This window comes from Myotis daubentonii, chromosome 4, assembly GCF_963259705.1.
Source record: "Myotis daubentonii chromosome 4, mMyoDau2.1, whole genome shotgun sequence".
Classification (NCBI taxonomy): Eukaryota; Metazoa; Chordata; class Mammalia; order Chiroptera; family Vespertilionidae; genus Myotis; species Myotis daubentonii.
In genome coordinates, this window is record NC_081843.1 from 10,787,931 (window position 1) to 10,813,442 (window position 25,512).

The 25,512-nt window shown below is 46.0% G+C and overlaps 1 protein-coding gene across 7 annotated transcripts in view; it reads left to right on the forward strand.

Annotated features, from left to right (window-relative positions):
• Nucleotides 1-25,512, forward strand: part of LOC132232794 (acyl-coenzyme A synthetase ACSM1, mitochondrial-like) — a 187,990-nt gene that overhangs the window by 132,225 nt on the left and 30,253 nt on the right. For 2 of the 7 annotated variants that reach the window (XM_059692396.1, XM_059692398.1), the window contains exons 2-7: nucleotides 7,736-7,976; nucleotides 14,942-15,152; nucleotides 18,243-18,450; nucleotides 21,013-21,153; nucleotides 23,032-23,191; nucleotides 23,875-23,954. In XM_059692396.1, the coding sequence (XP_059548379.1) occupies nucleotides 7,785-7,976; nucleotides 14,942-15,152; nucleotides 18,243-18,450; nucleotides 21,013-21,153; nucleotides 23,032-23,191; nucleotides 23,875-23,954 (992 nt within the window). In that variant the 5' untranslated portion in view covers nucleotides 7,736-7,784. Of the gene's footprint in view, nucleotides 1-7,331; nucleotides 7,977-14,941; nucleotides 15,153-18,242; nucleotides 18,451-21,012; nucleotides 21,154-23,031; nucleotides 23,192-23,874; nucleotides 23,955-25,512 lie in introns of those variants that run through there. The other 5 variants (XM_059692394.1, XM_059692395.1, XM_059692399.1 and 2 more) reach the window with 5 other exon arrangements.

Genomic DNA, 25,512 nt, shown 5'->3' on the forward strand with positions numbered 1-25,512 from the left:
AAATATCAATGATGAGAGAGAATCATTGATTGGCTGCCTTCTGCACGGCCCCTACTGGGGATTAAGCCTGGAACCCAGGCATGTGCCCTTGGCCGGAATCGAACCCAGGACCCTTCAGTCTGCAGGCCGATGCTCTATCCACTGAGCCAAACCGGCCAGGGCAGAAATATATTTATTTATTTTTTTTAAAAAAAGAAAGGCAGGCCTCAAGTCCTTGGCCATGTTAGACAATCTCTTCAGCATGCTTCTACAGAGGTATAACATGACCGACTACACGTGTCATTGCAGAAGCCAAAAGCTGGAGAGTCACCTCAATCCCTCTTTTCTTCATTTCCTCTATCCAACCATCAGTACTAGTAAGTCCTCCTGATAGTGTCTCGAAATGCCGCCCCACACCTGCTACTTCTCTGTCATCATTGTGTCAAGCTTGCCCAAGCCTCCATCACAGCTTAGGCCATCCAGCATCCTCCTCACTTCAAAAGCCCTTCTCACAGAACTGCCAGTGAGCTCTCTACAATACAAACCTGGTCATGTCACTTCCGAATTACCTCTTTCCCATGCTAATTTATTTCAAAATTAAGTCACCGAGGACATCAGCCACTTAACTGAATAGTGAATTATGTCTCTTTTCTCTTAAAATCCTCTCAAGACACCCCATCACACTTTATGCAGAATCCAAACTCCTTATGATGCCCAAAAAGTGTCTCCTTTGGGCTTTGTCTCCTGGCTGTGTCTCTGACCACAGACTCACCTTCCTCACTCACTGATCGGCCACCCCAGCCTCGATCTAGTCCTTGGAAAGCTCAGCCTCCAGCCTGTGTACTTGCTGCTCCTCCTGCCTGGAACACTTCTCCCATGGTTTTCGCATGGCTGGCTCCTTCTTCTCCTTCAGGTCTCAAAATGTCACTTCCTAATAGGGTATCTTTAGTCACCACCCTGCCCCCCGCCCAGTCACACTGCTCTATATTATCCTGCTCTATTTTCTTCTGGACACCTATTACTATTTGGGATTCTCTTGATAATTTGATTGATTTTTTTGTCTGCAGTCTTCTGCCCCTCTCTCATGGGAATATAAACTTGAGAGCAGTAACTTTGATTGACATGTCCAAAGCTATATCCATACCTGGAGGGTGCCCATTTTATGTCTATTGCATGAACGAATGCTCCATAGGTTTGTCATAGGTTAAGAAAGTTAATGGGTGTAATGTATTCAAGTTGATAGGAGAGGGCTGCACAGTTACTCAGAGAACTGGGCTGATAGATTCTCTGCCATATTTTGATGTTACCACCTTCATACGTGGTTTCCAGGACTAGTGAGTCAGGAAAGAGAGTGCTGAGACTCAGACCTGGCCTGAAATGCCCTAGACCAGTGAGTTGTGACACCTCCAACCCCAGTTGTAGAGAGCTCACTGGCATTTCACGGACCAAAACTGGACTTCAGTGGCCTCATTCTCACTGCAAGAGAGGCTTGGCAATGAAAGAAACGTGTGCACGCAGTCTTCAGAGAGTTCTACATCTCTACTATATGTGGGCAGAGCTCAAGAGATTTATCTCAGTGCTGCGGCCGATGCAACGCTGTGAGCGCACTCCAGCAAACAGGCTTCCTTGGCACACCAGGAAGTGGCAACGCCCGCCTGACAAATCTCCAAGAGCCACCTACTCTTAGCCCCGACCCTCACGCCCCTTGGATAACATAGCAAGTGTGTCCCTATTGTATTGGCTGCTTACCCCTTTATATACGGCTGTACTTCCCCAATAAACTTAGATCTGTGTCTCTGAACCTGGTCCCCTGAGTCATGCATGCAAACGCCCCAGCGCGTTGGGCTTCGTCGTCCTCACCCCCGAGGGACCCCCTGTTCCAACCATATACCCATTGTCAAAGGTGAGAAAACTGAGGCAACAAGGGACAAGAAACCTTCTCAATGTCTCAGAGCTGGCAACTGGCAACTGACTGAAACCCAGGCTGCCTGGCCCCTGTCTCCTTGACCTCAACACTGTTGTTAAGTTCCCCACAGGAGATCCACTGAGATCCAGAGAGGATCCCATGGACTTTTCTTCCTGTCCCCATTCTCTTCTCAAAAGTGATGAGTGACTGCTTTTTCTGCTTGAATGATAGGGGGTTTTTTTGTACTTTGATACTTCTGGTGTTTAACCTTTACTAGTCCTGCCCTCTCTTTCACTCATTCCATGACATAAAAGGCTGCCTGAGCTAAAAGTTCATCATTAATGAATCACTCAGGAAGAACAAGACCCACTCTCAGAGCGAGGTTTCCCTCAGCCACCACAGGGGTGTTCTAGGTGTTTCCAGCAATCTTTGCTGGTGACTTTGAACAGTGGTATTTCTCTCCTGGTTCAATGGAGGTTGGGAGGTAAAATGCAATGGGAAAGTTGGGCCAGAACAGTGGAGATGTGCCTACCCCCCAACAACATGCCCAACAACACCCCCAAATGGCTCTAGGAGAGAACTAAGAGTTCCAGCCACTACCTGTGACAGAACCCACTCCCATCTGCATGCCTGGGCCAGGTGCTTCCCAGGCATTTCCTCATGCAGCCCTTTCAGAGAGCCCAGGGGCACATCTGAGCAGCAGCCCTTACACCTCCATTTCTCAGGCCAGAAGAGCAAGGTTGGAATAGCAAATGGCCTGCACATGGGCCATCTTAGAAGTGGCTGAGCCAGAATTTTAGCTGTGAGATTCCAAAGACCCTGCATTTTTCTAGTACACCAATGTTATACTTCAAATCCCAAACTGATACAAACAACCAACATTGATTATGCCATGCACTGTGCTATATGCTCCCACAAATTATTCCATCTAATCAGAACCTCAACAAAACAACCATACCCTGGCTGGGTAGCTCAGTTGGTTAGAGTGTCATCCAGACCCGCCAAAGTTGTGGATTCGATGCCCAGTCTGGGCACATACAAGAAGCACTCAATAAATGCATAAATAAATGGAACAACAACCTCTCTCTCCCCCTCTCTCTCTCCCTCTCTCTCTCCCTCATTAATTAAAAAACACATAAGAGATTAGGTGTGCCCAGGGGACACATCTGAGCAGCAACCTCTCTGATACTTCATTTCCTTAACTGCAAAATGAAGGTGGTGACATTGAGTAGGGGATCCATGGGGATATGCATAGGCTGTACCTAAGCCAGTGGCTGGTACATAGCAGATGATTAATGTAATGTTAGACAGCTGTGCATGGGGTGGAGGGTGTAGAGGGGATTAAAAAGACCCAGAGGGTGAATATCTGGAATAAGACTGCACCATGCAGTAGTGGGTTCACATTATATAAAGGGTGTGGCTTTCATTTTCTAAAACATTTCCATACCTAACAGGGGGGTCGGCTTTAGAATTTGCTGGGTGCTTTATTGGGCCCTTACCCTTATTAGACACAGTACTGGCAAAGAGATTTTTGTAGATGATCTTACTAATCCTGTGGGCAGCTGGGTGGTAGGTATTGTTACTGTGCCCTCAAGTTCAGAGACAAATAGTGGCCAAAATCACTCAGTTGGTAAGCAGTGGAACTAAACCTGGCTGTGTAACTCTGAGATCCCCTGGGACACACTAAGTCTGTTTTCTGATAAAATAAATAGTTTTTTCAGGCTAAAGTCTCATGAAATCAGAGCTTTGTTGCTGGATCTCAAAGCACTGTGGGCCTAGGCATAGAGTAGTGGGCCGAGCCACCTCTCAAAACCCAGTGCCCAATTGAAGTCCACCTTAAAGCATTTCAAAAGATTTCAGAGAGGAAGGGAGAGGGAAAGAGAGATAGAAACATTAATGATGAGAGGAAGTCATTGATTGGCTGCTCCTGCACGCCCCACACTGAGGATTCAGCCCGCAACCTGGGCATGTGCCCTGACCTGGAATCAAACCTCAACCTCCTGGCTCATAGGTCGGCACTCAACCACTGAGCCATGCCAGCCAGGTTTAAATCATTGTTCTTTAAAACTATTTTGTAGGATGTCCGTAGACCAGTGATTTTTCATCATTTTTATCCCATAGCACACATCAACTAATTACTACAATCGGGGGCACACCAAAAAGTATACTATATTTTTTTCCAATTAGACCAAAACTTGGTATAATTTTTATTCATCTACACTGGCTGGCTATTGTTGTGTTGGCTGTTGCCATTTTTTAAAATTGACACTCTAAGGGAAGAGAGGTCAGTTCCACTGACTAAAGAGTCAGGTATTGCATGTTTTAAAAATTCTTGTGGTACACAGGGTGAAAATCACTGCCTTAGATTATAAAGCCCAAGAGGGAAGGTACTCTTGCAGCCTAAATAATCTCTGATGTTCTAAAACCATGTGTGGCACAGAATAGTTGATGAGTGGAAAATATATTTATCTGTAATTCAGACATTTTGTAGGCACAGTGTATCTTCTCTCCCCAACTTTCATCTTTTAGTTTTGCAAATTATGGCAGAAAGGGAAAATCTAACATTTTATTGAGTTCCAATGCCAGGCATTGTGAGGAATATGTACACATATACATATAATATACATATACATATACACATATATATATACACATACATCTTTACATATACATATACTGTATTTTTCCATGCATGAGACACCTCCATGTATAAGATGCCCCCATTTTCCAACCCAAAATTAAGAAATCAAAATTTTAAACATAAAACAGAACACATTTTTATTTAGTAGTTACTGCAGGTAATGTTTATACCAGTGCTATGATATTTTGCAGCATGTCACTTTATTCAGCCTCTGTTGCATCACTGCTCTCTTCTTCATCACTATTAGTTCCAGACATATCAATATCTCCAACTTCTGTCTTCAGAGTCACAGTCTATATATGTAAGATCATCCTCATAAACTAGTGGCATTTTCTGAGCTAACTTAGTTCATGTTCTCATGGCCAGCTCCTCTCTCCTCCTGAAACTGAAGCACCATTTTGCCTTTCCTGTAAAATCAACAATGTTCATTTCGCTTGCAAACAATTTTGCCTGACATTGAATAAGCTTGGTTGCCACTCTGGTCCTACTCCATAACCTAAGTCTTAAGTCTCTGCTCCAAATTTGCCCATTTTGCTGGTTTTCCTCTTAAGGCCTTCTCCTGTTTTGGCATCTTAAGGAGTTGTTCTTCCTGTTTTCTCTACTGGCTGATCATACACTCAGTGGGAGGAGGTCCAAACTGTCTCTCTTCTGCTCTGTTTCCATGCTGTTTTGCATAGCTGATTACGTTCAGTTTGAATTTTGCAGAGTAAGATAATTCCTTACCGGTATGTATCTTTTATTCTTTGACATCCTTATAGGTTTAGAATGCTCTAATCATGTTGCATCTGCACACTCTCTACCTCTACCTCAAATTACGGCATCAGCTGTCGTCAGTAACAATAAGGCTCGTGATTGGAGGAAGCTTGTTTGACAACGTATGGGCAGCAGCTCCCTCCTTGGCTGACTTCCATGTAAAAGACGCCCTTGAATTTCAGTCGAATGATTTTAGGAAAAAATAGCGTCTTATACACGGAAAAATGCAGTACAGAGATATAGACACAGTGTCTGGTCACAGCCCCTCTGCTAAGGGCTGGACCTCCGTGGACGCAGGAATCAGAAGAAGACATGAGTCGCCGCAGGCATATAGGAGAGACTTTATTGCAGACAAAGTAGCCATTGCTCACACAGGACCTATCAGACCACTGAGCCATGCCAGCCACGTTCTTCCATGTAGTCCCGCAAAGCAGCCGCACACTGGCTGGTCAGCAACACATTCTTACACCAACTCAGAAAAGAGAGGCTTCTTGCCAAATGGTGATAAGATAATGGTGCACCTGCGCAGTGCATACAGTAAAACTACCATGTCGTTGCCTTTACACATACATATAGCAAATTAGCCTCAAACACCCAGCGTAGTCTAGTCACGGACCCCCTCACAGATACAAATGTGGTTGTAAATATCACTATAGTACTTCATAGTGAGACATAACAATATCAACATGGATATAGATATAAATACAGCTATTGATGTAGTTATAGGTATAGATATGATAAAGCTACAGATAGTGACAGCAGATATTGGCATAATTATAGATATAGACATTGGCAGTTATAAAGACAGATATACATGAAGATAGAGATGGACATGTAAGTATGGATTTCTCCATGTTTAGCCTTCTTAACCTATTAATGCAGAAGATGGACGCTGTGCTGTCTGCTCAGCAACGTATTCCTGTTCTTCTCATTAGACGCTAATCCCAAAGCTCAAGCAGCCATCTCTTTTGAAGCCTGATTGTTCAATGAGTTTCCTCAGAGAGAGTGTTTGTTAGCAGAAACCCCCATGCCTGGATTATTCACCTGTGCTGAGTCTGTGCTCACATGCTTCACACAGGAAGTCATTCATTCACTAGTCCAGGTGTTGCTAATATTTCCATAGTTTAGAGCAGTTGTTCTCAACCTTGGCTGCACATTAGAATCACGTGGGAATCTTTTTAAAATCCTGATTTCTGGGCCTCATCCTCCGGAAATTCTGTTTCTTTGTTACTAATGTTGTGGCCCCACCCCATAACAAAGAAACAGAATTTCTGGAGGATGAGGCCCAAAAATCAGGATTTTAAAAAGATTCCCAGGTGATTCTAATGTGCAGCCAAGGTTGAGAGCCACTGTTTTAGAGGGAGGTTAAGAAAATCGCCCAAAGCTGTGTAGGTGAGGAGTGCAGGGGCTGGGTTTGAACCTGTGCCGATCGGCTCCCAAGGGCACCCTGTCAGCTCCCACAGTCCTCCCAGCTGGGTGCTTGAGGCGCTTGGCCCCCTCACATGATCAAGATTAAATCAGAATTTCAAACACATTTACAGGATACGATAACGCCAAAGTCATTTCTTTGTTATTTGGTTAAGAGAAGTGTATTGGATAGCTAGGTCTGCTATAACAAAGTAAGACAGCCTCAGGGGTTTAAACATCCAGAATTTATTGCTCACAGTTCTGGAGGCAAGAAGTCTGAGATCAAGGTCAACAGGGGGGTCTCTTTTTGGGCTTAGCTCTGGGTGTGAAGTTGTCCATCTTCATGTTCACACCACATTCTCCCTCAATGTGTCTGTGTCCCAATCTCTTCTTATAAGGACCTCAGTTATATCGGATTAGGGTCCACCTAGTGACTTAATTACCTCTTTAAAGATTCTTCCTCCAGCCCTGGCTGGTTTGCTCAGTGGTTAGAGTGTCAGAGCGAGTGCCTTTACACCCTTCGGTAACAAGCACACACAAACACATTAGAGAAAGGGATTGTGGGTAGCTCAGTCTGGATTAAAAATTGGTAAGGGATGATTGCTCAACCCTGGACCAATGAACTTTGAACAGGGCCTGGAATCATCTAAAAATATAACAGGTTCCATAAGAACGGCACAGTTGGGCTGTGCAGGAAGAGAGATCTTAGAGCCTGGCTAGCATGGAGAGCAGGACTTTCAAATGGTGAGTTACCCACAAAGGGGCTGGTCCCATGGCTGCCAACCTGAGCTTAACTCCCAGGGGGTGAGAGGGAAGGAGAAGACCCTCAGGAAGGTGTACCAATCTCATCTAGTAGCTATAATCCCTCCCCATCACGCTCTGCCTGTGGTTCCTGAGCTGGGAAGGGAAATCCTAAATCCTCAGTCACTAAGTTGTGCCTCCAAATACTGGTCAGCTGAAACAGAACTGCAGCCATGAACCAAATGTGCCTCGTCTTGTGGAGGAAAGTCCTGCTCCAGGACTGACCTATTAGCCATCTGTTCCCAAAGCAGGTGGTGACTGAGAAGTCCGTGCCTGCTTCCTGAGGACTGCTCCGCCATGCAGTGGCTGATGAGGCTCCGGGTCCTTTGGGGCACCCACAAATCCTGCCACACCTTGCACCCTGCCCCTCGAACCTTGTGCTCCCAGTCTGTATCAGCAATTGGGGCCCCGAGATGGAATGACCATGATAGACCTGAGAAATTTAACTTTGCCAGTGATGTCCTGGACTACTGGACTCAAATGGAGAAGGTGAGGGGGCGCCTGTGATGGGGCGGGGGCGGAGGGGTATAGGTTGATCTCTCTGGCTTATCTTGCTCCTCAGAGTCTGAAGGGCACAGACTCGATGCAGCTGATACAGGCCGACCTCACCTTACCAGTGTCATGGGAGAAGCTTATGTTTTGGGGTTCAATTCTCAATTCTCACCCGGCCCACTTCCACACTTCTCTGAGCCTCAGTGGTTTTATCTGTGAAATGGGGATAATCTCACTTAAGAAATAATACAGCAGGTAAAAGTATCTGGTAAACAGTAAGATAATTGTGACCAAATGCAAAGTTCTAACTACAAGGTCAGTAACTTGATGGTAATGTGAATTCTGACCTTCCACTAATGGGACTGTGAGCCTAACTGGGATTCAGCTCATCAAACTGGGGCTCAACTTCAGGCTGCACTCAGAGGGAGGGGGCAGGCCCCCTGCTGGTGCCCCTTCACACCTGTCACCTAGAGCTCAGTCATCTGTCCCCCTGTGGGGAGAGGAAGGCCACTGCAGACCTCACTACCAACTCCTACTTGGGTGTGGCATTGGGGTCTGTCCAGAGAAAACAGTCCCTGCAGCCTCTAGAGTTACAGGTCTCTTCAGAAGAAAGCAAGTGCTTGAAACCAAAAGGGGAGCCGTGATGTCTACCCCAGGGGCTGTGGTGGACAATGGGTGGTGTTCCAGCTACTAAGTCCTAGCTGATGATGTTCACAGTGTGAAAAGTTACCCAACATTATCTTTGTACAAAGAGAGAATCCACCTGCAATGCAGTCAGAGAGTTGATGGAATGTTTAAGTTTCCCATGAATTTAACATACGCATTCACATGTTAGTGTTCAGGGCTTATATGCCTTTCACGGGGCTTCTTCTCCCTCTTTCTTTTTCCTGTCTCTGAGTTTCCATAAGAACTCCCAGGAAAACAGAGCCTTGGTTATGAAGAGCGCTTTTATTATCCACACTAGAAGCTGGTGCATGAAAATTCATGCACTGGGGGGGTGGGGGGGTTCCCTCAGCCCAAATGCCCCCTCTCACAGTCCAGGAGCTCACAGGTGCGGGAGGCGACCCTGTGATCAGGGGAAGGCAATGCCCCATCACACCTCTGCTGCTGACACTGCTGGCAGCGCAAGCCTTGGCTGGCCCTGGTTACCTGAGCCTAGGGCTGCCCTGGGCAGCTGGGCAGCTGCCATCCAAGGCTTGCCTGCACCTTGGGCCAGTCCTAGGCAGCTGGGGGGCTGAGGGGACTGGGCGCCACTATCTTGTGGCTGTGGGCACAGCCATCTTTGAGGGCATGGCAGTCAGTTAGCATATTCCCTCCTTATTGGCTGTGGGCAACACAATCTTTAAGGGCGTGACTGTCAAGTAGCATCTTCCTTCCTTATTGGCTCTGGGCACCACCATCTTTGACAGCAGGACAGTCAATTAGCATATTCCCTCCTTATTGGCTGTGGGTGCCTTCATCTTTGCAACAGTGTGAGGGTCAATTAGCATATTCCCTCTTTATTAGATAGGATTTCCCAGATGAGAAAACTGAGGATCTGAGTTTTACATAACCTACAGAAATTACATACCTAAGTAGAGGAGCAGAATTTGGGTCCAGGTTGTCTAGTTCTAAAATACATTTTTTAAAACATGGTCTCATGATCTGATGACGCCAAATCTTTTCCTTCAGACTATGAATTTACTTCCATTACTGTCCAAACCAAAAATCTGATGAAGACCTTTTGGACCGTGAGATGGGCGGGAGAGGGACGAGGTAGAGAGAAGGAATTGGGCCCAGCACTTCATTTTCGCATTTATCTTCATAAAGTTCTTATTCATGGAGATAACCACCAAGTAAATAGGATTCCCCATGGAATACCTGTTCTTGTTGGGTTTTATATCATTGTTATCAGTCACTGTCAATTCCTCCATATCTCCCAATGTCCCCCAGCACCCTCATTCCATTAATTTTCATTCTCACAGCACTTCTGATCTGTTTCCACTTATCCAATTGCCTTAACTATGATCAGTGTCTCTCTAGGGATGTGGGGTGTCTGACACCTAGAAGTTTCTCAACAAACGTGTGTGGAGTAAATTAATTTGAAACCTGCCTTACAATCTACAGATCTTGGTGCTGCTGCTATTAAAGACTCTGCAGATGGCACTCCACTGGGGTCCACTCTGCTCCCTGAACCTCCCTGAAAACTTAACAGTCTTGAGTTAGAAATCCAACATTTTTGTGTGCCTTCTCCTGAGTGTGTGTGTGTGTGTGTGTGTGTGTGTGTGTGTATGTTGGCAAAGAATTCATTATAAAACAAAAGAAAGTGCTTTGTTGCTCTGGCTGGGTAGCTCAATTGGTTAGAGCATCGTCCCAACCCGCCAAGGTTGTGGGTTTGATTTCTGATCAGGGCCCACACAAGAATCAACCAATGAATGCATAAATAAATGGAACAACAAATGTTTCTCTCTCACTTCCTCTCTCTTTAAAATGAAACAATAAACAAAAATTTTAAAGAATATGAGACAAACCTTTTTTTACCTGCAATAAACTCACATGTGTGAAGGTTTTGTTTGTTTTATTGTGACTTGGATGTCTTTATTTATCCTCACTCAAGGATATTTTTTCCCATTGATTTTTTAGAGACAGGGGAAGGGAGTGAGAGGAAGAGGAGAGAGAGAGAGAAACATTGATGTGAGAGAGACACATCCATTGGTTGCCCTGACAGGGTCTGGGAATGAACCTACAGCTGAGGTACATGCCCTTGGCTGGAAATCTAACCCTAGACCCTTCAGCCCACAGGCTTACATTCTAACTACTGAGCCAAACTTGTCAGGGCTTTATTTTTTTTATCATTAAAAATTGTTTTCAATTACAATTGACATAAAATGTTATATTTGTAAGTTATATAAATGTCTAATCATTAGGTTGTACACCTGAAACTGAGTTCTAGACTGTTCCTATTACCCCAAAAGCTTTCTTTTGACCTCCTCAGCCAATCCCCTCCCACCCCCACCCTGAGCCCCAGGCAACCACTGACCTGCTCTTGCACCCTTTTGTGTCTGGTTTCTTTTACTCAGCATAATGTTTTTGTGGATTAGTTGTTTGTTTCTTTTGTTGTTTTCTTTCTCTCTCTCTCTCTCTTTTTTTTTTTTTTTTTGTAATCCTCACCAGAGGATATTTTTTCCATTAAATTTTTTTTTTTTAGAGAGAGCGGGAGGGGGAGGGAGAAAGGAGAGGGAGAAAGTGAGACAAACATGGATATGTGAGAGACACATCCATTAGTTGGTACCCAGCTGGGATGGAACCTGCAATCCTGTACTTGCCCTTAACCAGGAATCGAACGCGAAACCCTTTGGAGCAAGGGCAGACACTCTAGCCGCACTGGCCGGGGCTGTTCATTTCTTTCTACTGCTCAGTTACTTACTTGGTGTTTTACCTTTTTAAACTATTTCTCAATATCCCTTGGTTTCAGATCTCACCCCTTAAAACTTTAAGTTTCAAATCCAGTTTAAGGGTTGTATTTTATGTTCTTGAAAACAGCTTCATGTCAACATCACATTATCAAATTAATCCTTAGCACAAAAATAGATAACTACTAAAGTGATATCTTCTTCAAGGTGCAGGAGTTAGGATCTAACACAGACTGAATTCTGAGCAACAATTGTTTTCTACTTGATATACCAGCTTCTCCATTATTTTTAAAATCCTGCGGAAATCTTGTGTACTGTACTAGGCTCCCTGTATGTAAGCAGTGCACAACTTGTCATCAATACTTGTTAATATTCTTTATCCTGTTGGGCAAGAATTTTTTTCACAGCACTGACTTTTTTAAAGCTGTATGACACACATGTATATGTGTAGGGAGTGGCTCTAGGGTCAAGCTTTGGGCTGACTTGTGACAGGGCCACAAACAAGTCCCAGCCTGGGGGGCAGAGCTCTCCTAGCATAATTAAGCCTGACCTTGTAGCCCTCTCTAATTCCTTCCTAAGTAGCTAGTGGGCTGTGGGAGGTGCAGCAGGTGTTGCCAAAACAAGAACATTTGTATACATGTTAATCTACCCTTGTTTTAATCAGACAATAAAATAAAGCATCGGTTTGCAGGCTGGGTCTTCTGTGTCCTCATCCAGGCACAGGAGATATACCGAGCCCCAGCTGTATTCTCTTGTCTGTCTTTTCTTCAATCCTTCACTGCCCCTCCTCAGGTTCACTGTTGGCCTTGCTGGAGCAGCACATATATGCACATATATTAATCTCATCTCAGATGAGCTACATTCTTTGGTTCCAATCATCTGAGTCAAAGGATCATGTTTGTGCATCTGTGTGTGGGGGGGGAGGGGGATTGCTGGAAAAATATACACTAAACCATTTTCAGTGCTAACATTCAGGGAGTTAAAATGTGATGAGAAATTTGAAGAAATCCTTTTGTTTATAAGAACCTTTTCTGCTCATAAGTGTCTATATTGCCTAAATCCTTGTGGTCTAAGAACAGGGCCTAAGAAATAATAAGATCTAACTAATATTGAATGAATAAGTGAATAATTATTTTTAAATTTGAATTTTAATATAAATATGGTTTTGCTTATATAAATTGATGTATTGTTAGCATTTTATTGCAAAAAATGGTTTTATTAATTCTGTAATTTTGTAGACAGCATATAGTTAGATCCTGCCAATCTTTGTCTTTGATTGGGAAATTTAGTTCTCTTACATTTAAAGTAATTACTGATATGGAAGGAATTAGTACTGCCATTTTGTTAATTGTTTTCTTGATATCATAGCTTTTATTTTTGTTCCTCATTTCCTCTTTTGCAGCTTTCTTTTGTGTTTTGTAGATTTTTTTTGGAGTGATATGTTTTGATTCTCTTCTCATTTCCTTCTATGTATATTCTGTGAATTGTGTATATTACATATAACGGCTTAAAGTTATAGAAAACTATTTTAATCTAATAACTTAACTTCAATTGCTTATAAAAACCATATTCCTAGATAAATTTGAATAATCTTATCTAATAAAGAGGGAATATGCTAATTGACCCTCATACAGTCACAAAGATGGTGGCGCCCACAGCCAATAAGGAGGGAATATGCTAATTGACTGCCACACCTTCAAAGATGGCAACGCCCACAGCCACAAGATGGTGGCCCCAGTCCCCTCAGGCCTGCCGGGGCAGCAGGAGTGTGGCAAGGCCAGGCCTGCCTCTGGAGTCCCCCTGTCCCCTCAGCCCCCCAGCCACCCAGGGCCAGCTTGAGGCACAGGCAAGCCTCAGATGGTGGCTGCCCAGCCACTCAGGGCCGCCCGAGGCTCAGGTAACCAGAGCCAGCCTAGGCTTGTGCTGCCAGCAGTGGCAGCAGCAGAGGTTTGATAAGGTGTTGCCTTCCCCTGATCGCTGGGTCGCCTCCCGCTCCTGAGGGCTCCCAGACTGTGAGAGGGGGAAGGACGGGCTGAAGGACACCCCGCCAGTGAATGAATTTTCATGCACTGGGCCTCTAGTAATGATAATAATTATAAAGATATATAAAGAAAAGGAAAAAAAAGACTTATATCCAAAATATACAAAGGACTCAAACTCAACAATAAAAAAGAAACAACCCACTTAGAAAATTGGCAAGAGATTCTGAACAGACATCTCACTTTAGAGTCACACTGACAGCAAACAAGCATACAAAAAGATACTCAACATTAGTTTTTATTAGGGAATTTATAAATAAATGAATAAATAAATAAGTAAATTCCTTTCCAGCCACATCTCACTCTCACTGAATATTGCAAATAAATTTCACTCTTTTCCTTCTGTCCCAAAAAGGGGCTTGGAACCTGGCAACACGTCCTCCCAACCCTGGGGCACCACATCAGAGAAGGGGGGGTGAAAAAGTGAGCACATCCCCAGTAGGGGGCGTGCAGGAGCAGCTGATCAATATTTCTCTCTCATTGCTGTTCCTAACCCTCTATCCCTCTCCCTTCCTCTCTGTAAAAAATCAATAAAATATATATATTTTTAAAAATGAGCACAAATGTCACATGCCCTGCCGTTCTGAGTGTGGCTTTAGCTGTTTGGGCATTTGTTGGTTGCTGCAGATCCTTGACTGTTTTAAGAGCCTCGACAAAGCCATTTGAGTCTGTTTCCTTGATGTTTCCCTAAAGAAATAGGGGTCTGGACCTTCCCAGTCTGCTTCTTATGAATTTCACCTTTAGATGTCACTTAATTTTAAAAGTTAATTCCACAAAATATTCAGAGCCTAAATAAGCCACTTCTATTGTGTAGCAATTATGATAATAGTCATATTTATTGAGCACCTACTGTTATGTATACTTTGCTCATTAAATAACTCATTTAGACTTTACGACCTTCTAGGTAATATTGCCCCCACTTCCTAGATGAGAATGCTGGGGCACAAAGAGGAACGCACTGTCTACATGGAACTAAGACACGTGGGGATGGAGCTTTAAGTCTTCAATTGGAGACATGAAACTATTCATGGTTTTATATGACTTGAGAGGAGGTGGCTACAGTAGACCAGAAGAAGTTGGCTAGACCACACCCCAACTTTTCTTGGCTCTTTAAATGATTTAAAATGAGGTCTCAGGCCCTAGCTGGTTTGGCTCAGTGCATAGAGTGTCGGCCTATGGACCAAAGGGTCCCAGGTTCTAGTCCAGTCAAAGACACATGCCTCGATTGTAGGCTCTTCTTCCCTGTCCCGGGCACTGGTCAGGGCCCATACAGGAGGCAACCAATCGATGTGTTTCTCTCACATTGATATTTTTCTCGGTCTTTCCCTCCCTCTTCCACTCTCTCTAAAAATCAATGGGAAAATATCCTCGAGTGAGGATTAAAAGAAATAATAATAATAAATAATATAAAAAGGGGTCTCGGTTCCTGAGCTATGCTCACACTGGAATGTGACTGTGACAGTGAATTGGGGAAATAAGTGCCTTTTTCCTCTGAAGCAGGAAGTAACACATGGTGTGTGATCTTGACCAGGAAGGCAAGAGGGGCCCTAACCCAGCCCTGTGGTGGGTGAACAGCCAAGGAGACGAAGTGAAGTGGAGTTTCAGAGAGCTGACAGACTTCACCTGCCGCGCAGCCAACGTCTTCACGCAGACCTGTGGCCTGCAGCAGGGAGACCGTCTCACCTTGATTCTGCCTCGAGTGCCTGAGTGGTGGCTGGTGGCCGTGGGCTGCATCCGAACAGGTCAGTGACTCAGAGACCCGTAGACACCTTAGGGATGTCCTGGAGCCAACTGGTCTTGGAACACTAGGTGCTCCCTCTTCCCTACATTCTTTCTTCTTCACAGTTGTTGTCTTTCTCAGACTCCCTCACATATTTTACCTTTTATCCCTCACTCTCTCCCTCACCCTCACATATGCTCAAACGCAATGTCACACACACACACACACACACACACACACACACACACACACACACACTTTCTCTTGCACAGTCTCAGACATTATTCCTTTTTTGAAACTCATCAACTGTTAACCTTTTATTGGAGCCCCCACTGAGTTAGTAAAGAATCAGTTGCAGACATTGTGACACCCATAAATACCATGTAAATATCCATAAACCCTGGGTCACAGACATTTCCTTCACCATCACCAGAGCAGGCTTATCAAACAAGAAGTCTGACATTGGTACAATATGTGTTACCTGATAGCTATCCATAGTCAACATTCCCCAATTGCCTTAACCATGTCCCTGACAGCCATTTCTTTCTTTGAGTACAAAATCCAATTGAGGATCATGCATTGCATTTAGTTGTCATGTCCTCTCAGTCTCCTTTAATCTAGAAGGGCTCTCTAGCCTTTTCTGCACGGCAATGACATTTTGAAGTGTCTAAGCCAGTTGCTTTGCAGGAGGTGCACACAAATTGGTATTTCACACTCTTGCTTCATGATTATATCCATCTTAAAACATCTTAGCAGGCACGCTGTGAGGACTGTGTTGTGTCTTTGTCGGTGCATCGCCTGAGGGGTCTCTGCAGTTGTTTTCTCTTCCATCAGTGATACTGTTTATCTCATTGGAAGGGTGGTATTCAACTTTGTCAGGGCACCTTTTCTCTTCCTGACTAGTAAGAAGTCTGTGGGGTAACATGTATGAGACTAGTGTCTATCCTCCTCCCCCACTGTCTTTCACCCCGTGGTTTGAGTATCCCCTGATGATTCTTGACTGAGTTGAATATTATTGTGGTGGTTTTATATGAGGATTTTCTGTTTATATCACCCCTCTACATTCATTAGTTAGCATTCTTCTGGAGATAGTTCCCTTTCCCTTTTAATTGCTTATCTATCTATCTATCTATCTATCTATCTATCTATCTATCTATCTATCTAATTTAGAATCAGAATGGGACTCATGGATTTTTTTTAATCACTTCAGTTAAATCACATGTTTACACAACAGTCTGTTCATGCTCTTGCTTATATATTCCCTCTCTTTTTTCCTCATAAAATAGTGGATTAATCCATCTAGTTCCTGTGGAATCAAACGTTAATAGCAACAGCAGAGGGAGCATAAAGAAGTCGTGTCACCTGTAGAGCTAAGAGATGGCCCATGAGAAACCCAAGACGTGAGCTGAGCCCTCTGGGAAAAGCGTAGCTAAAGAGGAGTAGAAGCAGAGAAAGGGAATTCCAAGAACGGGCTTAGCACATGCAAAGGCTTAGAGTCAGGAGTTGCCCATGTGAATGGCCATTTTGAAATAGAGAATAGAGGTGTGGGAGAGAAAGGTGGAGCGTGGGCAGCGCCTTCAGTGCCAGAATGGGGAGCGTGCTGTTTTCCTGGAGAGAGGACACAGGTGTTAGTGAAGAGAAGTGAAGGTGAACGTGGTGGGCAGGCAGGCTAAATGGCCATCTCAGAAGTGATTAAAGAAAACTGGGTTTATTTAAGGAAAGGAGGGTGGGGGTGGGATATCCAAAGGGAAGGGCTGCACAGCACTGAGCCAAGGGGCTGGTGGGCACCCAGGAGCTGCAGTTTCATCCTGATGTGCAGTCACGGGTGGGAATCTCTTGTTGTCAGTGGGTTTGGGGGCTGAGCTGGTGGGCTTGGAATGGGGATGGAATGCAGGTGTGGGATCAGGGGTCTTCAGGACAGTTCCAGTTCCTTACATGGTCTGATTCCTGGTGTCCAGCAAGCTTTTCCTGGTCTTGGTTCTCTTCTGGCGGGAAGCTTCCAAATGGCTGTCAAGGGTTGTATTACCTTCTAGTCCTAACAACAGGAAATGCTGGGGGAACGTCGATGATCTGGGGAACTTACACAGGTAATAACACAGAAGTTTAAGGCAAGGCGTCTGGTGGCGAGATTAGAATCCAATAGGTGCACACAAATATTTGAAATAATTGTTGGTGACAGCAGATGCGAGGGAAGGTAGGAAGGTACAAGGGACAATGTGGTTAATTTGGATGTGAGGGATGAAGGAAAGAAGGGATTCCCAATGACACAGGGATGAGAGAAGGGGGTGGGAGCAGAAAGGTGGGGGCTGGGATGCAGCTCTTCCTGATATCAGAGACTCTGTCCTCCTTGCATCTGTGCTCCCAGGTCCCATGTAAACTCTTGCAAAGTAGGACCCACCTGTCTACTGGCTGCACCCATCTAGAGTAGAAAGGTTTAGGGCAAGCGTTTCAAGTTTTAATGTGCGTGGGAATCACTTGGAGGTCCTGTTAAAATGCAGGTTATGCCCTGCTGCCTTGCCTCAGTGGTTGTGTATTGACCTATGAACCAGGAGGTCATGGTTCAATTCCCAGTTGGGGCATGTGCCCGGGGTTGTAGACTCGATCCCCAGTGTGGGGGTGTGCAGCAGGCAGCCGATCAATGATTCTCTCTCATTACTGATGTTTCTATCTCTCTCCCTCTCCCTTCCTATCTGAAATCAATAAAAATGTATTTTAAATAAAAAATTTTAAAAATGCAGGTTCTGATTCAGTAGTTTTGGGGTGTGGCTTGGTGGTGCCGATACTGCAGGTCTTTTTTAAAAATATATTTTATTGATTTTTTTACAGAGAGGAAGGGATGGGGGTAGAGAGTTAGAAACATTGATCAGCTGCCTCCTGCAGACCCCCTACTGGGGATGTGCCCGAAACTAAGGTACATGCCCTTGACCAGAATCGAACCTGGAGCCCTTCAGTCCACAGGCCGACACTCTCTACACTGAGCCAAACCAATCAGGGCGATACTGTGGGTCTTTGCATACCAAGAGGTTAGGGGATTTCTATGCAGATAAGCCAGGCCTGAAGCCCATGGTTGTGAAAGAGGAAACGAAACAGATAATTTCTTTCTCATCCCCAGGGATTATCTTCATGCCAGGGACAACCCAGATGAAGGCCAAGGACATTCTCTACCGGCTAAAGCAGTCCAATGCCCAGAGCATCGTGACCACAGATGCCCTTGCCCCGGAGGTGGACTCTGTGGCTTCTGAGTGTCCCGCTCTGAAAACCAAGCTCCTGGTGTCTGACCACAGCCGTGAGGGGTGGCTGGACTTCCGATCTCTGATTCAGTGAGTTTCGGGTCTGACGGAGGTGCTCTCTGAGGAATGGTGGGAGAAGGCCCTCCGCACCCAAGCTCTGTAGACAGACAGCTGGTGGGAGGAAGCTCACCAGGCCTGGCTCCAGAAACCTCCTCCCAGCTGTGTCCCTGACCTGCTGTGTGCCCCTGGGCTCCTGCCTGCCCCTCTCTTAGCCAAGGTTGCTTCATCTGTAATATCAGGACATTGCGCTTCTATGCTTCTCTCATGGTCCCCTCAGCTCAGCCTGCATCCTCTTAAATCTGGGACCCCTCAGGGGAATGTCCGACTGAGATCAGGCCTAAACCGGCAGTTGGACATCCCTCGTAATCCGGGACCGCTGGCTCCTAACTGCTTACCTGCCGGCCTCCCTGATTGCCCCCAATTGCCCCCTCTGCCAGCCTAATAACCCCTAACCACCTCTGCCTGCCAGCCTGATTGCCCCCAACTGCCCCCCTCCCAACTCCTGCGGCCTGGTCGCCCCTAACTGCCCCCCTGATGACCTGGTCACCCCCAACTGACCACCCTGCCAGTCTGGTGGCCCCTAACTGCCCCCTCCCTCCGACCTGGTCACACCTTACTGCCCCCCATGCTGGCCTGGTCACCCCAAATGTCCCTCTCTGCTGGCCTGGTCACCCCCAACTCCCCCCCGCACACGGCCTAGTTGCCCCTAACTGTCCCCCTGCCTGCTTGGTCGCCCATTACTGGCCCCCATGCTGGCCTGCTCACCCCCAACTGCCCCTCTCTGACAGCCTGGTTGCCCCAACTGACCACACCCCTGTCGGCCTGGTCATTCTCAACTGCCTCCCGCTGCCGGCCTGGTTGCCCCTCACTGCCTCCCCTGGAAGCTTGGTCCCCCCAAATACCCCGCTGCCAACATGGTCATCCACATAGCCTGTTGTTCAGTCGTTTGGTCGTCCCTCACTAACCCCACTGCTGGCCTTGTCGTCCCATGCAGCCTGCTGTTTGGTTGTTACTGTTAAAGTGATGGCATCCTGGACAATTTGCATATTCCTCTATTATTAGTATAGATAAGTTGCACTGGGTTTGTTTTCTTGAAGTAACCCTTCTGTTTTTAAAGTAAAATGTTATTCAACCCCAAAAGGCAAATACTCCACTGACGTCACACCTGTGTTGGACTCTAGGGTTTGGAGTTGGGCTCTCCCTCCAGGGAGCAGGCCCTCACCTTCCCCTGGCGCTACCTCTGCCTTTCTTTCTCCTCAAAACCAAGGGCCTTTCTTCTGCCCGGAACTTGTGTCCTGAGCCAATGCAGCCCAGCTGGCTCACTTCTATACTACCTCTGTGGCTTTCTAGATAAACTTCCTTTTATAATTTGAATAAACAAATAAAGTCAGAGAGTTCAAAAAACAAACTTAAATAAATAATACTGTTGCCTGGCCCACATGGCTCAGTGGCTGAGCGTTGACCTATAAACCAGGAGGTCGAGGTTCCATTCCTAGTCAGGCCACATGCTCAGGTTGCAGGCTCCAACCAAGTTGGGGTGGGGGGGCATGTGGGAGGCTGCCAATCAATGATTCTCTCTCATCATTGATGTTTCTACCTCTCTCTAACTCTTCCTTCCTCTCAGAAATCAATAAAGCATATTTTAAAAAATAATACTGTTGAAAAATCCTTTAAATTGCCCAGAGTCATTTCTCAGCAAGAGCCAGTGTTCCCTCCAGCATTTGGGCGATCTTCAGTTTCTTTGAACAACAGAGGAACCTCACAAACCCAATCATCGCAGGCCCTGGAGACTGTGTAGAAGCTCCCAGGAATCAAGGCCCACTGATTCTATCTTCTTTCACTCTCCCTTGCTTTCTCCACTCCTCTTCCCCCGCCCACCCTGCCTCTTATCACCAAGGTTATGGAGTGAAATTCCTGTAAACTTAGTTTGTGTGAAAAGAAGCTTAGCAGTGTGAGTAAGCATCACACCAGGTTTGAACCCTGGCTCTGCCAATTGTTGGCTGTGTGTCTTCAGGCAAGTTACCTAACCTCTCAGAGCCTCAGTTTCCTCATCCACAAAGAGAGCATGACAAGTTGGGCATAGTAACCTCCTAGGATTGCTTGGGTAAAAGGACTGACATTTCTTCATTTAAAAAATGGGCTGTGTTTTCCCCATTTTTAAAAAGAAGAAATGTCAGTCCTCTTACCCAAGTCACCCATAAACTCTGTTTGATGCTTCAGACCTGGAGACCAGTTCTTCCTCCAGTGTTGCAAAACCCCAGTTTCTGCCCTGGCCAGGTACTCAGTTGGTTAGAGTGCCAAGGTTGTGGGTTTGATCCCATCAGGGCACATACAAGAATCCACCAATGAAAGCATAAATAAGTGGAACAGAATATCCATGTTTCTCTCTCTCTCTCTCTCTCTCTCTCTCTCTCTCTCTCTCTCTCTCTCTCTCTCTCTCTCTCTCCTTCTCCCTCTCTCCCTTCCTCTCTCTAAAATCTATACAAGCAAACCAGGTTTCTGACTTTGAGCCTCATGTTGTGTCGTTTGCTGACCCTGAGGGTGGAGCCTGGAGACCTGACTTCTCTCCTTTTCTGTTCCATCCCTTTGTAGATCAGCATCCCCAGATCACACCTGTATTAAGTCAAAGACCACGGACCCAATGGTCATCTTCTTTACCAGTGGCACCACCGGCTTCCCCAAGATGGCAAAACACAGCCATGGACTTTCCTTGCGACACTCCTTCCCTTCAAGGTAGGAAAGAGGGCAGCAACTTAGAGGCTGGGTCACAGTCTGGGTCAAGGTGTGTGTGTGTGTGTGTGTGTGTGTGTGTGTGTGTGTGTGTGTGTGTGTGTTGGGAAAGGGTGCTCTAAGTAGAACTGAGTCCATCCTGCTTCTCCCTTCTGCTCTCTTTGGTTCAGACCACTGAGGGTCTCCGAGGCGAAGGTCTGGACTTCTAAGTGTGTGTTGACAGAAGCCTCCCAGTGACAAGGGGGTCCTGCCTGAGCACCTTCACAGGTGTGGAGGGAACTTGGGTGGAGGCAGCAGGCATTCTGCAAGCTCCACAAATGACAAGCCATGTGTCTTTGTCACTGGTTCCATCCAGGTTTTCTGGGAGCAGGACAGAAAGTTCTAGCTATGTGAAGTGAACAGATGCATAGGTGGAGTTTCCCAATCATGAGCCATTTAGGGGAAGTAATACCTGGAACCAGGCCACTGCCTTTAACCTAAAATAAATAATTGTAGAGGCTGAAGACATAGCTTTGGGTTAATCATTTAATCAATATTAAACCAATCTTCTCCCTTCTACTTCTTCCTCTCCACCTAGTTCTATATAATTTGTACCTTATTAACCAGACCAGAGGGCAGAGAAGGTGTCTTGTGGACACTGGGTATCTGTGCTGACAATAACACTAAACCAAAAAAAATCCTGAAGGCATGGGGTGGAGAGAAGGGGGCGTTCTGTGTAGTCAGAACAACACAAGCAAACGCACAACAATATAACAAGTAGCACTCATAGAACTACAGAGATTTGAGAGCAGCTGCTGCTCAGGGTGTCAGGGAGGCACAGATGGGAGGAGCTGAGAGAATGAGTGGGGTCAGAGCACACAGGGTGGTGGGGACTTTGGTGTAGAGATTGAGCTTATTGGGAAAACAGTGGGCGGTATTGAAAGGTTGTTAACCAGGGAGAGAACTAATCCAATTTGTATTTTGAAAAGATCACTGTGGCTGCAGGGTAGAGATTGGTTTGGAGAAAAAGAATAGATTTAGAAAGACCTGTTAGAGGGTCTTAGGATACTTTAGGTGCAAGATGGTGGTGGCTTGCACAAGGTGCTGGGGACATGAGAAAGTTAAGAAGTCTGAGAATTTCAGAGCTGGAATGGGAAGGTGTGCTGCCTAGATGTGGGAGGGAGGAGGGGCTGGAGAATCAAGGTGGACTCCCAGGTTTTGAGTTTGCACAGTAATGACATTCACTGAAACACAGAGAGCACTGGAGAAGAATTAGTCCCAGGAGGCAGGAGAGATTAGGATGCTCTGGGTTTGAGATGCCCGAGAGGCATCCCAGAAGAGATGCTCAGTGGGCAGTTGGGTCTGAAGCTCAGAACAGAGGTCCCTAGCGTGTAATTTCCTGTGGGTGTGCCACAGCCCTCAGAGAGATGGAACAGGGAGTGTGAATGGCTCTCCAGGCCCCTCCCTACTAATAGATGAGCTCTTCAAAGCCACAGCCCCTCATGGGAGAGTTGAGTTTTTCTCAAGGAGTTATGCACACAGAGGTCCCTCAGAAGCAGGAAGAGTAGGGTGGAGAAATGCTTCAGACCTAGCTGAGTAGCCACTGGATTCAATTATCCATCTACCAGCTGTTTCTGTTATTTTATTTTTTGTTAATCCTCACCTGAGGATATTTTTCCCCCATTGGTTATTATTACTTTTTATTATTTTTTTAATGAATGACTGTGCAGGACTCAAACTTGCACTTTTTAAAATTATATTTAATTGGTTTCAGAGAGAAAGGGAGAGGAAAAAGAGATAGAAACATCAATGATTAGAGATCGTGCCCACAACCCGGGCATGTGCCTTGACTGGGAATGCAACTGTGGTTACAAAGCTGAGGCCACTGTATTTTGGAGTCAGCAGGAAATTACTGCAGCTGAAGGCCTCTGATGTCTTCTGGTGCCTGTCAGATCCAGGCTGGATATTGGCTGTCATGGGGGCCGTTTTTGAACCATGGACAGCAGGGTCTACAGTCTTCATCCACCATCTGCCCCAGTTTGACCCTAAGGTCATTGTAGAGGTAAGAGGACTAATCTCTCAGTGTCAACAAACTCCTGGAGAAACCCATGTTTCAGGCTAAAAAGCTGGCCCCTGCTGAGAAGAGAGTTTGTAACAAAGAAGCCCATTAGAGTGATAGAACCTGGGCTCTGGGGGTCTCAAATGCGAGGTGCTGAGTCAGTGGGTGAGTCTCCCAGAATACACATTTTGAGAAATGAAAGCAACCAGAACAATCTCAGGTCTCCTGGCTTCTCCAGGGCCAGGTAGCTGGTGTGTGCGTGTGAATTTATTGAAGTGTTTAAAACCAGAGCCCTTGGAATAGGATGGTTCTAGCTCCTTTTCAGACCTTTAACATTGTTAGGGGTAACCTTACCTCTCTGAGCTCAGTCTCCTCACCTGTAAGATGGGTGTTTTAATAATTACTACCTCATAAAATTGTTGGGAATAATGAGATGATACAGGCAAAGTGTGTAAAGTGCTAGCCCTGAGGCCTGCACCTGAAAACATGCAGGAACTGATAACAGTTGCTATTATTGTCATGAGCACATCCTGAATAAATGTGCTCTCCTAGAAGGGAAATCAGAATTAAAATGGTAATAATTGAAAAAATAGAGTTACCACCACCAACAACAAAAGAATGGAATAATTGGCCAGTGTTTCTCATCTTAACCATAAAAATAAAATTTTTCTCTGCTCGCTTTGTAGACACTCTTTAAATACCCCATCACCCAATGCATTGCTGCGCCCTCTGTATATCGAATGATTCTGCAGCAGAATTTTGGCAGGTATGTAGACATAGCTTGTTGTAATCACAATCTTTGGGTAGGATTTTAAGGAGTCTATTTCACTGTGGTCTTGTTGGTGGGGAACAGGCTCTTCCATGGTGTTGGGAGGAAAGAATCCCAAGGATCCACGCCCAGGAGACTGCGATGTGGCGATGTGGTTTATTTGTTAGGTAACATCAACAGAGTTCTCCTCCCGGCTTCCCAATGCCCCATCTCCCTGGGCCCTGCCCTGGAAAAAGTCCAGTCTCCTCTTCAAAAGGCCAAGGCAAAGGCCAATGCCCGGAGTTTCTGCTTCATGATCCTTTGGCCTGGATGTCTCCCCTGGCCCAGGTGGCCTCCAGACCTGCATGGTCCTCTGCTCCTGGGCGGGAGGGGACAGGAACAAATTGGGCCACTGGGGTCCCAGGCAAGAGAGACAGCCAGCATTACCCCCCGGGTCTCAACCAGGAGCTTTTTCAAAACAACCCACTAACTTCCCAAGATTCCAGCGGCATGCACTGGGCCCACCCCCAGCCAACGATCTTTCCCAGGTTAGACTGACAGCCTCTGTGGTCCCACACCTCCCCCTGCGCCATTTTGACTTTACTGGGCAGTCCCTGACCTCCCCCATCCCCCTCTCACACACAATCCCAACCCAGAGGGGGGAGGAAGGGTGTTAATCCCCTTGGGGGGACTGTGCTGCCATTTCTTGGGTGTGAAACTGGAGCTTCCTGGTGAAGCAAACAGGCCTCTGCTTCCCAGCTGCCTGTGCTCCACATTGTCAGCCTCTGCCCTGGCTCTGTTTCTTTCAGTCACCAGACAAGGATGGTAACAGTCTGACTGTTTTAACTCTGGTTCTTTGAGGACAGTGAGAGCTAATGTGTCGGGTGTGTGTGTGTGTGTGTGTGTGTGTGTGTGAAATGCTGGTAGCGATAATTATCAGCCAGTCTAATTAGTTTATTAAGCAGGACTCAGATCCAAATGAAACAGTGAGCCTTGCATCATTGTGGCCATCATTTTTTTCTTTTTTAAACTTTTTAATTGTGAAATAACAAACATACAGAAAAATACATAAGACATAAATTTGTAGATTAAGAAATTGTTGAAAATTAAACTAATATGTAACCACTCATTCAAGACACAATAAGAGAGCATCACCAGCCCCCAGTGACCTACTCAGACCTCTCCAACTCCCTACAGGGACTCACTATCCTGATTTTTATGGTGTCCACTCATTTGTGTGTCCTCCCCCTCCCCCCACCACTTGTAGTTTCCCTCCTAAGGAATATTAGTCTCTTTTAGTTGCTTGTGAGCTTTGGAATCATATTATTCTACTAGGGGCCCGGTGCACGAAATTCGTGCACTGGGTGTGTGTGTGTGGGGGGGAGTGTCCCTCAGCCCAGCCTGCCCCCTCTCACATACTGGGAGCCCTCAGGCGTTGACCCCCATCACCCTCCAATAGCAGGATCGGCCCCTGCCCAGGCCTGACGCCTCTGACAGAGGCGTCAGGCCTGGGCAGGGGACCCTCATTTCCCCCCATCACTGGTTCTGCCCCCAGCCCAGGCCTGATGCCTCTGGC